This window comes from Eubalaena glacialis, chromosome 16 (assembly GCF_028564815.1).
Source record: "Eubalaena glacialis isolate mEubGla1 chromosome 16, mEubGla1.1.hap2.+ XY, whole genome shotgun sequence".
Taxonomy (NCBI): Eukaryota; Metazoa; Chordata; class Mammalia; order Artiodactyla; family Balaenidae; genus Eubalaena; species Eubalaena glacialis.
Window position 1 is genome coordinate 85,016,611 of NC_083731.1, and position 14,860 is coordinate 85,031,470.

General features: G+C 42.0%; 1 protein-coding gene across 1 annotated transcript in view; it reads left to right on the top strand.

The window, feature by feature from the left end:
- FLT3 (fms related receptor tyrosine kinase 3) overlaps nt 1-14,860 on the top strand; it is a 52,611-nt gene that overhangs the window by 6,264 nt on the left and 31,487 nt on the right. Inside the window, exons 3-9 of the mRNA XM_061170932.1 lie at nt 2,616-2,818; nt 5,464-5,579; nt 9,341-9,470; nt 11,405-11,532; nt 11,859-11,998; nt 12,095-12,248; nt 13,251-13,419. Coding sequence (XP_061026915.1) covers nt 2,616-2,818; nt 5,464-5,579; nt 9,341-9,470; nt 11,405-11,532; nt 11,859-11,998; nt 12,095-12,248; nt 13,251-13,419 — 1,040 coding nt within the window. The remainder of the gene's footprint in view (nt 1-2,615; nt 2,819-5,463; nt 5,580-9,340; nt 9,471-11,404; nt 11,533-11,858; nt 11,999-12,094; nt 12,249-13,250; nt 13,420-14,860) is intronic.

Genomic DNA, 14,860 nt, shown 5'->3' on the forward strand with positions numbered 1-14,860 from the left:
CATTTCTTTTTCCCATTTCTTCTTTTTTTTTTTCCCCCTTATTATTTATTTATTTCGGCTGCACCAGGTCTTAGTTGCAGCATGGGGGAATCTTCATTGCAGCATGCGGGATCTTTAGTTGCAGCATGCGGACTTCTTAGTTGCGGCATGTAGAATCTAGTTTTCCGACCAGGGATCAAACCCCGGCCCCCTGCATTGGGAGCGCGGAGTCTTATCCATTAGACCATCAGGGAAGTCCCTCTTTTTCCCATTTTTCTACTGTCTTTTGGCTCCTGTGTCCCTCAATGTTAAAAAAAAATTTTTTTTTTTCCTTTTTTTTTTTTGGCCACGTTGTGCGGATTGCAGGATCTTAGTTCCCTGAATAGGGATTGAACCTGGGCCCTGGGCAGTGAGAGCGTGGAGTCCTAACCACTGGACCGCCAGGGAATTCCCTAAAAAAATTCTTTACATATTAGGGATATTAACCCTTTATTTCCTTTATCTGTAATATGCATTGCAAACATTTTCTTGTAGCATGTCAGGTTTTTGTTGGTTTGTTTTTACTTTTTTTTTAATAACTCAATTTTTAAAAAATTTTATTTATTTTTGGCTGTATTGGGTCTTCATTGCTGTGCGCGGGCTTTCTCTAGTTGCAGCGAGCAGGGGCTACTCTTCATTACAGTGCGCAGGCTTCTCATTGCGGTGGCTTCTCTTGCTGTGGAGCACGGGCCCTAGAGTGCATGGGCTTCAGTACTTGCAGCACGCGGGCTCAGTAGTTGTGGCTCGAGGGCTCTAGAGCGCAGGCTCAGTAATTGTGGCGCACGGGCTTAGTTGCTCTGCGGCATGTGGGATCTTCCCGGACCAGGGCTTGAACCCGTGTCCCCTGCATTGGCAGGTGGATTCTTAACCACTGCGCCACCAGGGAAGTCCCTGTTTGTTTTTACTTTATGTCCCTCTTTTAAGATCCAGCTCAATTGCTGTACTCCAGTGAAACATCCACACCCCCACTATCCCAGCCTGGAAGTTACCTCTCTCTCCTCAGAAGGTCCAGAGCACTTAAATGCACCTTTCAGAGTAGTCGGTATCTGTTTATGGGGCACATCATATTTCGCTTTTAGTTATTTCTTCCTATTAGAGTCAAAACTCAAGGACAAGGTCAGTGTCTTTTTTCCCCTAGTCCCATTGCGCCCAGCAGGTGGTCTAGCACTTATCAGATATTGACTAAATAACTCACCAGATACTAACTGAAGAAATGAACAAATCAAATCAGAAATATGGCTTATGGTCAGTAGCAGAAGAGCTACCCTACCCTGCTCTTCACCTGCAGAAGCTTGTGTGTGTGTGTGTGGGTGCGTACACACATGTGTGAGGGCTACACTATGTGTTGGGGGGTAGGAGGTGAGGGGTCCAGCAGAAGAAGTTGCTAGCACACCGTCCTCTCAATATATCTCAGTTATTTAAAGCAGGCAAGGGGTGTGATGGTGGCAATGAGCCTATGGGGATGTCTGCCCAGAACATACTGGGTTGGCCACAAAGTGCGTTTGGGTTTGTCGGTAACATCTTACGGAAAAACCTGAACGAACTTTTTGGCCAACCCAATATTTTAGTTTTTAAGTACCCTCTAAAACAGATACTAATTTACTATGACTATGTAGATGCTTATCTGCATACCAATAATCACAAAAACATATACCTATGTATTCTTTTTTTGTTTTTGTTTTTCTTTGGCCGAGGCACGCGGCTTGTGGAATCTTAGTTCCCTGACCAGGGATCGAACCCAGGCCCCCGGCAGTGAAAACACGGAGTCCTAATCACTGGACACCACGGAGTTCCCTATACCTATGTATTTTAATTTTATGATTATTATCTGTATATTAGTTTGTGATTGTGAGGGCTGCCATAACAAAGTCTCAGACTGGGTGAGCTAAACCACAGAAATTTATTGTTTCATAGTTCTGGAGGCTAGAAGTCTAAAATCTAGAGGTCGTCAGGCTTGGTTCCTTCTGAGGCTGTGAGGGAAGGATCTGTCGCAGGCCTCTCTCCTTGGCTTGTATGGCCATCTTTATGTTCACAGGGCGTTCTCCCTATGTGCTTGTCTTCTCCAAATTTCCTCTTCTTATAAGGACATCAGTCATAAGATTAGAACCCACCCTAATAGCCTCATTTTGACTGGATCACCTCTGTAAAGTCCTGGTTCTGAATACGGTCACATTCTGGGGTACTGGGGGTGAGGACTTCAACATATGAATTTGGGGGACTTCCCTGGTGGTCCAGTGGTTAGGACTCCGAGCTTCCACTGCAGGGGGCACGGGTTCGATTCCTGGTCAGGGAACTAAGATCCCACATGCCACACGGCGCAGCCAAAAAAAAAAAAATGAATTTGGGGGGAACACGATTCAACGCATAACAGTCTACAAAACATTTTAGAAATGCAGCCTAAAATTATCTGTCTTTTCTTTAGAGACTTGTAATTTATAGGCATTTTGGTCAGACGTATGATCCTCAGTGGGTTACGAGGTACTTGCTGTTGCGTGCCATATGTCAACATGTGTTTATTTGATAAAGGTTCCAGCTAAGAAGAAGATGCATTAAACGTGCACTTGTAGTAAATTCACATTATTTCGTCTATGACATAGGCATCAGAATCCCGGGAAGACCTGGGCTGTGCCTTGAGGCCCGAGAGCACAGAGGCAGTCTATGAAGCGGCCACCGTGGAGGTGGACGTAACTGCATCCATCACACTGCAAGTGCTAGTCACCACCCCGGGGAACATTTCCTGTCTCTGGGTCTTTAAACACAGCTCCCTGAATTGCCAGCCACACTTTGATTTACAAAACAGGTAAGCAGGGGCGGGGCAACGTGCAACCACAAGGATTTTTGGAGGAATAGTTTCTTGCCATACAGAGACTTTCTTGCTTCATTTAGAGTTTATTTTCCAATCTCTGTACATGTTCACTGTAACTCTTATTTCCAGTGAAATAAAATAAACTAAAAAATAGTTAAGGCATGGATATGTGACCTTTTACAGCAGTCAAAACCCATAGGACAAACAACACAAAAAGTGAACCCCAATGTAAACTGTGGACTTTAGTTAATACCAGTATTGGTTCATCAGTTGTAACGAATACACCACGCCTATGCAAGATGTTACTAATAGAAAAGCTGTGTGTGAGGGGTGGTGAGTGGGGCGAGGGTGTAGGCAGGATCTCTCTGTACTTTCTGCTTAATTTTTTTTTCTCCTTAATTTTTCCATAAACCTAAAATTGCTCTAAAAAATAAAGTCTATTCATTTAAAAACTTATATACAGATGTATAGGTATATTTAGGGCCTAAGAAAGCAGTGATGACTGGCAAAATGTAAAACAAATAGTGAAAAGAGTATTTGGGATTTTATAGATGGCTTGTTTTTTAAACTGGATTTTGTCTTAAAGGTAGAAAGTTAGGAAGTTTTCATTCCATTCTAGTTAAAGTAGCAAGGAGCTTACTAGTTAAAGCAGTGAGAAGCTTCTTTCTGGGAAATCCTTGGGGAAGAACCCTTGGCTTTACCTAGTTTGTTTCACAGTATGATGAGCAGAATTGCAATGATACGTGATATCCACAAAACATTTTAGTAAGAAATTGATCTGTATGTGGGGAACGTTGGTCTCACCATCCAGAAAGATATCGTGGCCAAGGTTTGTAGCTTGACCACCAAGCCTGTATCTAACCCTGGGCTGACTGCTGCCCCCTGCTGTCCGAGACCAGGTGGGGCAGGAAGCAAGGGACACAGGCCATTGAAATGCCCACTTACTAATTCTAAGGTGCTTTATTCTCTAATTCTTGGGGTGCTCAGGTGCCCCGAAGCTGTAGAAGAACCACTGTCTTTCTAGGAGCAATGCAGGAAATGGCCCCTCAATGACCCAAAGGGAGTTCCATGCCACCTGACTGAGACACGGGAGAACATCTGTGACTGACTTGTACCAAGTATTCACATTTGTGTCTTTAAGGTCAAACCAATGTTTAAGTAATTCTCAGGACAGTAGCTATAATTCTGAAGTTTGGTTCTAAATCTTAGAGCACATTCATTTTCCTTTCCTCTTTTGAGGCCATATTACTCACTTCTCTTTTTTGCTTACTTTTATCTTGGGGTTAAACCAAAGGCAATCTTCTATTAAGAATTTTGGCTTAAAGAAATGTTCTGGTAATCTTATTAAAATCTGATGCCACAGCAGTTCTTGTTGGATTGAGGCCAAAAAAGCAAAGTAAAAAAGTCGGGTTCTTTTTACTCTGCTGAGAGGTTGCCTTTTTGTTCTAGGACAGGCAGCCAAAATCATAGGTCTTATGTGGATTAGTTAACTTAGTACCAAAACATTTTTAGCAACTTCTCCATAGTAAAGAGTTACAGAAATTAAATCTGGGCTTAGACTCATAGCCAGACAGATTGCACACCTAAGCTTTGATAACCGTCTTAGAGTTTTGTATGATATGCCCAAGAGTTCTCCCGTGATACCAGGAGAGTGAAGCGTTCAGAGAAAGAAAGCACATCCCCAAAGTACCTGCATAAGCAGAAAATACATATATTTCTTACTAATTTACTGCCTATATGAACGCAAGCACAAGTACTCTGGAACCATGCTGCTTGGAGCTCTAAATCAGGGCTGTTCCAATATCCTGTGCCCTTGGTTCGCCTGGGATCTTGTTCAAATGCAGATTTCGATTCAGTAGGTGTGGACGGGGTCTGAGATTCTGCACAGACTCTCCCAGCTGATGCCAAGTGTTGAGCAGTAACGTCTAAAGGTCAGAAAGTGTCCATTTACATCCAACACTACTCAACAGACTACTAGAGAGTATTCTAAGCTCTAAGGAGGACAGATATCACCAAACACACATCAAAGTTGTTTCTTCGAAGAGAATGCCCATAGCCAAATTTATCTTTACCAAGTATCTGAAAAGTTAGAAATACTCACATTGCGACATCTCTCCTTTGTGATATATCAGTGTAATTACTACCTCATAGGAAAATGCTTTGTGTCTGATTTTGCTTGAATTCTTTCCTCTAGAGGGGGCAGGAGTGGGGCACAAAACGGACTGTTCTTGATGTCAGTGAGTCTTGCTTGTACCGTCATCTGGTTCTGCACATGGGGCACGGAGGCTGGTGGCCGGGTGGCTGGCAGATATGCCTGTGGAGGGTGGTTTGTCATTGGTGGGAATGGTCCACCACTGCCAAGGAGGGCGTCCCACCAAGTCTATGCGTTTTTGGTAGGAGTTTTCCCTCTGAGGGGCTTGGGCAGCATGAGGTGAAGCTGGTCACTCCCAAGGGAGGGACTGGATAAAGGTCAAGGTGAAACTAACAAGGCCCAGGCTGAGTGCCGGCACAGGACGGGAGCTGCGTTCTCCACCGGGGTGGACCAGGGCCGCCCAACCACCTTCTGACTCAGTGTGAAATTCGAGGGTTTTTGTTTCACACGTTTTCCAGATTAACCAGTTCTCTTTCTTGTGTTTCAGAGGAGTTGTCTCCATGGTCATTTTGAAAATGACAGAAACCCAAGCTGGAGAATACCTACTTTTTATTCAGAGTGAAGCTACCAATTACACAGTATTGTTTACAGTGAGTTTAAGAAGTAAGTGCCGTTTGCTACTAGGTATTCTCAATATTCTAAAGGAGCAGTTAGAACCCAAGAGCTCTTACCAGCTTCCCCAGACACGTGAACCAGGTTTCCCTCAATACGTAGTTGAATTCATTGAACTCACTTCAACCACCCCATCACCTGTTGAGATCCTGATGTGACCCACGGACGGTGAGAGTGAGTGCTCTTCAGAACCCAGGGCATCCTCTATTTTCCGGCTCCCCGTTTTTTTCAGCGACAGATGGATGACAGGGAAGAAGTGGAAAGCATTTTGACCGTGGAGTCGGAAGACCTGAGTTCTTATTCTGGATCTGATACGACCACCTTGGGCAGGTCACGTACTCTCTCTGAGCCTCAGTGTTCTGATCTGTAAAATGGGGATACCCATACACACCTCACAGGATTGCAAGAGCTTAGAGCTATCCAACAGAGCGGTCTGAGGCAGTAAGAACGTCTCTGTCTGCTCTGTCCAGTAAGGTAGCCACTGGCCACATGTGGCTGGTGAACACTTGAAATGTGGCCAGCGTGACCAAAGTTTTCATTTTATTTCATTTAAATCAATTAAACATTGCATTTAAATAACCACATGGACCTGGAGGCTCCTGTGTTCATACAAACACCAGATCGCTACGCAAACCATCAGGAACAACGCAGAAGTTCTCACCCAGGGAAGCAGCTGTGCAGTTGGCTGAACCACCATCTGCGTGTCTTCTGGCTTCTCCTTCTTTCCACCCACTTACGCGCAGGCCTGCGGTTGTGTGGACTCAGCCCTGTACCCACTGGCTGCTTTACCCCACATGACAAATGGAGACTAGAGGTGGAGGCGTTCACATGGGTCCCGCTGCCTTTAGGGGCCAGGGCAGTGCTCCAGAAACTCTGGGTTTATCCATTTTAAAGCAAGCTCCCGGGCTACGCCTTGGTGTGTCTTGCCAGGCGGAGGCTGTGGCACACGTGTGTCCAGCCCACAGAGGTGCGGGGCTCAGGGGGAACCACGGCTCCCCTTGGCCGAGGCTGTTCTGCACCCACCATCGCAGGTGAACGGCTTGCTGAGAGGTATAGAAACGGGCACGACAGCCCGAGGCCGAGTGTGGCCAGGTCCACACTCTGGGCCACACTGCACTGGGTCTCACAGTCAGAGCTGCGAACAGAAGAGCACTCGTGGCCGTTTCGATTCCCACAATTGTCATCTGACCGGGGCTGGGGACAGGGTGTTAGATTCCAAAGTCAGCCTGTCAGGCAAAAACCCGGCAAAGTCAAAATCGGTCAACATTTGTTTTGAAAAGCCCTTCAATTACTCTGCTATTTATAGGACCAGAGCCCTAGAAGGTCAAAAGTCAAGAGGTACCTCTTGTTTCTCTTTGATTTTGGTCTTCTACCCTGTCCCCTCCCCAGTCCCCGACCCCCCTCTGTGGGACAGTAAATCCTCAGGTTGGAAGAGAATAAGAGATTTCTTGCTCTCTCTCTTTTTTTTTTTTGTCGTGTTTATACTTGAATTTGTATAAAATAAATGGGCATCTGCTCTCTTTATTTAGGGTAACTTCTTTTCACTTAAGATTTACAGTGTAAAAATAGCACAACAATCATTCAAGTAAGTTGTAACTGTTTTTAACGTGCTGCTGGGTGGTGGGATTCAAAAAAATCAGGTGGGGTAGACTTGGCAACAGTCAATGTGAAAAAGAGGAAAGGGTTTAGTGAACCACAAGTTCACTATTAACCAACAGTATGGCATGGTTGCTAAAAAAGGAAATCTGAACCTTGGCAGCGTTCACGAAAATGTAATGTCTGGGTTAAGGAAATTAATGGAAAATTGCTATTTTCAGTTCTACAGTGTTTTCAGATGAATATTGACAAAACAGAGCAACCAGAATAGTGAAGATCTTTGAATTCCTTGAATTAGGAGCAGCTGAGGGAATTAAGAATGTTTAGCAGAGGGAAGGAAATATTTTTGAGGAGAGAAGAAGATTGATTGCAGTGTAACGTAGAGGAAACCCTTCTGGCATGAGTCAGGAAACCTGGGCTAACTAGTTAAAATGCCTTCGATGACAGTGATATCCCTTGACCTCCGCATTTGATTTTAAATATTTGAAGGATTTTCATGTGGCAACAAACTTCACTTTAAAAAAAAAAATTGCTCTAGAGGGTAGAATTGGGACCAATGGTCAGCAATTACAGGGAGAGAAAGTAAAAACTACCACAAAATGGGAAAAGATGTTTGGAAGTCACATAATCAACAAAGGATGAATAGTCATAATAGGTAAAGAACTTCTATAAATCAATAAGAAAAAAACCAGTAGAAAAATGAACAAAAGACATGAGTAGGCATTTCACTATTGTCAGTAAACATATTAAATTAATAACTGAGACATGCAAATTAAGGCCACAATGAGATACCATTTTATACCCAGGAGATTGTTGAAAACAAATTGTCATTGTGTGTAAAGCAGAAGTGCTCACACTATATGCACCAGCAGTTGCACTCCTAGGTATATTGTAAAGAAACTTACACACCTGCCTCACTAGGAATGCACAGAATGTTCATAGCACCACTGTTGGTGATACAAAATACAGGAAACAACCCAAATGTCCACTGCAAGAAAATGGACTAATAGATTGTGATATATCCACCAATGGAACACAATGTAGTGGTAGCAAAATGAATTAAGCATAGCTACGTGCAAAACCATGGATGAATCTTAAAAACATAAGGTTGGATGGAAAACCAAAGTTGTGAAAGACTGCATATTGAGTGATGCCATATGTTGAAGCTCAAAGCCGAACAAAACAAACCAATGTATTGTTTAGGGCCACACATCTATGTGGTGAAATATGCGTAAAAGTATGAGAATGATAAACAGAAAATTCAGGATAAAGTTAACCTAGGCTTGAGAGACAAGGAGAAACAGCACAAAAGTAGATTCAAAGATATTTATTACTGTTCTGGTTATTAAGTTGCGCATGGGTCCACGGGTATTCGTTTTTATTATTATGCTTCAAAAAATTAACTCTTCATATATTCTTTGCTACGTATATACATATATATAAAGTATTAGATACTATTTTAAAACAGAATTTATTATAAGGAGGAAGATTGAAATTTAGCATGGGAAACTTTCTTTGAAAAAAAAAAAGGGTTTGTTGAAAAATGGAAGGATCGACTCTGGGAGGTCGTGAACTCCTGTTCCTAAGGGGTCCAAGCAGAAGCAGAGAGTTCATATGTTAAGGGAGGGGGAGGGGGAGAAGGGGCGAGGGGAGAGGTGTGAGGGTCCAATGTGAACAGGAGGCTAAACCAAGCCTCTCAATTCTGTTCCAAGTCTACCTCCATCCTACTATATTTCTGCCTAGTTCTAGATAAAATTATGGGAAGAAAGTTGGGTCTTAAACTATATATGTGTTATAAACTTGATGTTATTTCTACTTTTCTTTTTCTCATGCATATTGATATTTGTGTTTTTACATGGCTTCACTCCACTAAACTTTAGTTGTCTTTGGATTCATGAAATACCCAAAGACTTTAGCTACGAGAATAAATACTAAAGTTAGCATTTCAGCCAGAGTTGCATTTAACATATTGGTGAGGGGGGATATGTTATTATATATATTTGGAGTGGAGACACTGCTACGGCACAAAGGGTTAACTTTTCTTAATGGTGCAGAATTCTTCTTTTGAGGAGGCCTACTAGGACAGTTATTTTTTTAAATGTTTATAATATGAAACATTTTTAATATTGAAACGTTACTAATTTATGATGCTTTAGATACCCTGCTTTACACGTTAAGGAGACCTTACTTTAGAAAAATGGAAAATCAGGATGCCCTGGTCTGCATCTCGGAGAGCATTCCAGAACCAACCGTGGAATGGGTGTTCTGTGATTCACAGAGCGACAGGTATGACATGTGGAGAGAGAACTATTATGGCTTTACTTTTTCGGTATCTTTCTAATATAGTTGACATCATACTGTCTGTACAGTTTATCACTCTGTTAACAGGAAACGTTGGCTTTTGAAAGAATGATTGGTGTGGGCTTCCCGGGGAGGATGGTGGGGGACGCCTTAGTGAGAAGCCCTTTGGAGCTCCTCATCTGTCACGTCACTGACCTGTAGGACCCTCCCTGGGTATCACAGGACACGAATGACAGCCCCTTTAAGTTACAGGATTGTCGACTCCCTGAGCATTTGGTTGGGGAAAAAGAAAGGTCCAGATTTTAGTGTATAATTCCCTATAAGTAAGAAATCCCCTGTGAATAAATGTTTAATTTGTGATTTTGATGTTGACTCTGGAAGAGCAGTTTAATATGATTGTTTAGGGATGCAGAATCTGCCTGGGTTTGAACCCTGCTCTGCTTATACCTGTGTGGCCTTGGGCAAGTTACTTAACCCCTCCCCGCCTCATCAGAAGAATGGGGGTGGGAGCAGTACTTACCTTAATACAATCGCTCTGATGAGTAAATGAACTGGTACATGTGAAGCACATAGAACAGTGCCTGGCAGATAGTATGTACCATATAAATGTTTACTTTTGTTTTTCATGTGTCATAGCTAAGAGTTCACAAAGTAACGGTTCATGCCATTTGAACTAATTAAAATTTACTAAACAACTTTTACTGAAAAATGGAACTAAAGAGAAAGAGAAAAAGTGAAAAATCAGGTTACCAGATAATGTGAGCGGGATCCCAAATTTTAAACGAACAAGGAAAAGAGATTACCTGTAGATACATACGTCACGTGTGCACAGAAAAGAAAAAGATTAGAAAGCTACACACAGCAAAATAGTAACCGTTGTTATCTCATGGTGGTAGGAATATGGGCAATTTAATATTCTTTTTTTGGGTTTTTCTGGATTTTTCAAAATGAACATAGTTATTGTTGTCTTATAATTAAAAAAAAAAAACTCAAGGAATAATGCATAAACAAAGATGAGAATACATTTGGCTAAAGTGATAAAGAGAAGAAACGTGACTATACACAGAGTCCCAAAGCCGTATCTGCTTTGGGAAAGGTGATGGTTAAGGAGGCGGGAGAGGGGAGGTGGCCCCTCAAATCCCGAGGTGTGGCTGACACCCCACAAGTTCCACTGCCCTCTCCTCTGTGAGCTCCGGGGACTCTGGGGACATTTGCAACTGTGGCCTCTCTCCCTCTCACTGGTTGTCCTCTTCAGAGCTTCAAAGAAAGCATACCTACACCTTGTTAAGCTGTATTAAAACCTAATCATGCTTTTCCTTTTCTCCATTTTCTCTTTCTTCCCCCCTTTTCTGTCTTTTCTCAATTCTTCCATTCTTTCTGTCTCTTTAACAACCAAGAGGTCACCAAACACAAAGCTTTTTAAACTGTTTTATTATGTGATTCTCTCTAGTGTTATTCTAATTGGGTGAGATGAGGAATTACTAACTAGTTGTGAGTTGGTTTGCCTTGTGACCTGCTCCTGTCTTTGCTTTCTTATCAGGCTCTTAAAATCTAGAACCTTTAATTTGGTTCTTCTCCTGAACATTCATTTGTAATTTTAAAAGATGTTTAGTCAACTGATGTTTATTTTTTTTTAATAGATCTTTACTGGAGTATAATTGCTTCACAATACTGTGTTAGTTTCTGTTGTACACCAAAGTGAATCAGCCATATGCATACACATGTCCCCATATCCCCTCCCTCCTGAACCTCCCGGCCATCCTCCCTATCCCACCCCTCTAGGTCATCACAAAGCACCAAAGTCTGTCACACAGAGTGAAGTAAGTCAGAAAGAGAAAAACAAATACCCATATGCTAACCCATATATATGGAATCTTAAAAAAAAAAAAATGGTACTGACATTTATTTTTTAATTGCAGCTGTAAAGGAGAAAGTCCAGCTGTCATTACAAAGGAGGCAAGTGTACTCCATGAGTTATTTGGAACAGACATAAGGTGCTGTGCAAGAAATGAGCTGGGCAGGGAATGCACGAAACTCTTCACTATTGGTAAGACCATAGTATCATGTCGTTCTGTTTTCAGTGACTGTTCCTTAGAGATGAGCTGGGACTAATCATCACCCCTTAGGTGATGATTTCAATTTCAAAAATTCTATAGCTCCTTCAGGCCATTTCCAGTGTAATATTTAGATTTCTGTGAGTGCTCATTTCTTCATAAGAGCCTTGTCAGTCTCTGAAAGACTCTTTTATTTTGAGATGGTTGGTAACATTTGAGATGCCATCAAAATCTTTGTTCTGCAGAATGTTCAGGATATGTTTTGTGATGAGGAAAAAAAATCACTTTTTTTCTTACCCAGGGTGTTTTCATCTTCTAGATCTAAACCAAACTCCTCAGACCACACCGCCACAATTATTTCTTAAAGTAGGGGAACCCTTATGGATAAGGTGCAAAGCTGTTCATGTAAACCACGGATTCGGGCTCAGCTGGGAATTAGAGAATAAAACACTGGAAGAGGTGAGAGGATGAGCTTGCATCCTGAAAATGCAGAAAAATGAACCGAGAGTCCAGGTGGAAATCACTCCATTCAAACTCTGTTTTATTAAAATCTAGGGCAGCTACTTTGAGATGAGTACCTATTCCACAAACAGAACTATGATACGGATTCTGTTTGCTTTTGTATCATCAGTGGGAAGAAACGACACTGGCTATTACACTTGTTCCTCTTCAGAGCATCCCAGTAAATCAGCTTTGGTCACCATCCTAGGTAATGCGGGCTGCGCACGTAACCTGTACTCATGTTTTTAGTTGTTTTAGTGTGGAATGTAGGGTAGGTACTGCAAATTCTGCTTTCAGTATAATGTTAGTATCAAAAAGCTGAGAAAGAAACTGAATTAGGGGAGTTTTGTAAGTACAAGCTGCCCCTTCCTTTCCTTTTCTGTTTAAACCAAGCCCGCTTGAATGCCACTGTCTTGGCAGGCAGCACGTTGTAATGTGACCCTCTGTTTGTGGATTTTTGTCTTCCAGTAGTCTGGAAGTTTCCTAAGGACAGGAATAATCCCTTCTATCCTATAGTCCCAGACCTGGCAGAGAACCAGACACAAACTCGACCCTTATTAAGCACTTGTTCTAAGAACTACCTGAGAACTGCCTCTCAAGGGTAGAGAGCAATGGCTGAGAGGGTGGGACACGCACTTAGATGCATGGAAGTTTGGGTGGGCTCTGTAGGATCTGACAGTAATCACGCTTTACGTAATCTCAGAGTAGGTGGCAGCCTTCAACCATCATGAAAATGCTAAGAAATGAAGAGATTCTCTTATTAAACTAATAAGGAAGTGTTCCGTAGGGAAACCTTGTGAATATCTCTGGCTAGACTATTCTGTTTGTGACCTGAGATTATTTTACGTGGGATGTGTCACGAGGGGGCCATTCTGGCTGAGGACACGGATTGTCAGTGGGTCCCTCTGTGTCCATGGTTGGCCAGGCTGGGGGAAGCCCTTCAACCCCTTGAACTTGTCAGCAAAATCTATAGGTTTATTTATACATTTCTTTGGGAAGAGTGTCAATTACTTGCATCCAATTCTCAGAGGAATCTGAAGGTGACACGCTCAGGCTTATTAATGGAGACAGGACCCCTGCGTTTCTTGTTAAACTATCAAATCTGAGTTTTCTTGCATAAAACTGATGAATAAAAATTTATTTATCCTCTCAGTATACTTCCTCCATATGAATCTCATTATCTAACTTATAAATGCATTTTTTTTAACAGAAAAGGGATTTATAAACGCTTCCAAATCAAGTGAAGATTATGAAATTGACCAGTATGAAGAGTTTTGTTTTTCTGTCAGGTTTAAAGCATACCCACAAATCAGATGTACGTGGACCTTCTCTCGAAAATCATTTCCTTGTGAGCAAAGTGGCCTGGATGATGGGTACAGGTGAGCAAACTCAGCCCGGGACACATCATCATTCTCAGCACAACCCTTCTGGTTGCCCTCGAGAAGAGCGGTTTTGTATTATAAGTTTATGCGCTGTGACGTTGACATTGAAGACGAGAAAACAAACGGCAGATGTCAGGACACAGTAACAACTCTTTAATCAGTTCAGATAGTGTAACCCACCGCACGAAAAATGGAAAGAATCATATCAGTTTGAGTCTGGCATTTTCTGAGTCACCGGATTGTTACTTCCTATTTGAGGGTACATGCTATTGGTACACGGAGTCTCTCTCAGCCCGTTTGCAGATGATTGAGGAAGTAAAACCCCTTAAAAACAGGAAAACACTACCTATAGGTATGTTGATTTAAGTTTTCAAAAATAAATGCAGAAATAGCCCAATGATAAATGCTGAAGGAAAATCTCATTTTCCTGGGGATTTGTCCAACTGCAGTCAAGTTTCTCTTTGGAAAACAAAAAAAAAACTCTTTTGTTTTTTAATTGAAGTATAGTTAATTTACAATGTTGGGTTAGTTTCAAGTGTACAGCACAGTGATTCATTTATACATACATACATAACATATATGTTCTTTTTCAGATTCTTTTCTGTTATAGGTTATTACAAGATATTGAGTCCAGTTCCCTGTGCTATACAATAGGTCCTTGTTGTTTACCTATTTTACATATAGTAGTGTGTATATGTTAATTCCAAACTCCTAATTTATCTCTCTCCCCCCCAAAAACACAGCTCTTCCTTGTATTTCCTATGGCTATGATACCCCTTATCTCTTAAAACTAATCCTAGGTAACATGGTTTCAGGATAGACTATGAGCTGAGAGGTACCTGTCATCTCTCCAGTGAGTCAGTGGTCGAGAGTTAATCACTGATGCTCAGCAACGGGTCCATAAACCAACTGTATAGGAATCAGCTGGGTAAATGTTAAAACTGTGGATTCCTGGCTCCCATTCCAAACATGCTGAACTAAAATTGAGGCACAATCCCCAGATCCTGCATTTTTCTTTTTTTTTTGACTGCACCACTTGGCATGCAGGATCTTAGTTCCCCGACCAGGGATTGAACCCACGCCCCCTGCCGTGGAGGCGTGGAGTCTTAACCACTGGACCGCCAGGGAAGTCCCCCCAGGTTCTGCATTTTTAATGAGAACCTCTGGTGATTCCCATCACAGGTCTGGATCTGTGCTGTGCAGTATAGTAGCCGGCAGCCACATATGGCTATTGGGAGCTTGAAATGCAGCTGGTCCCAATGGAGATGTTGTGTGGCTGTAACATGCACAGCAGATTCTGAAGACTTCGTATGACAAACAAAAAGTAAAATACCTCAATAATTTTTGGCTTGATTATATGTTAAAATGACAGTATTTTAGATATATTGAGTTAAATAAAATCTATTATTACCGTTTACTCCTTTTTACTTTTTAGATA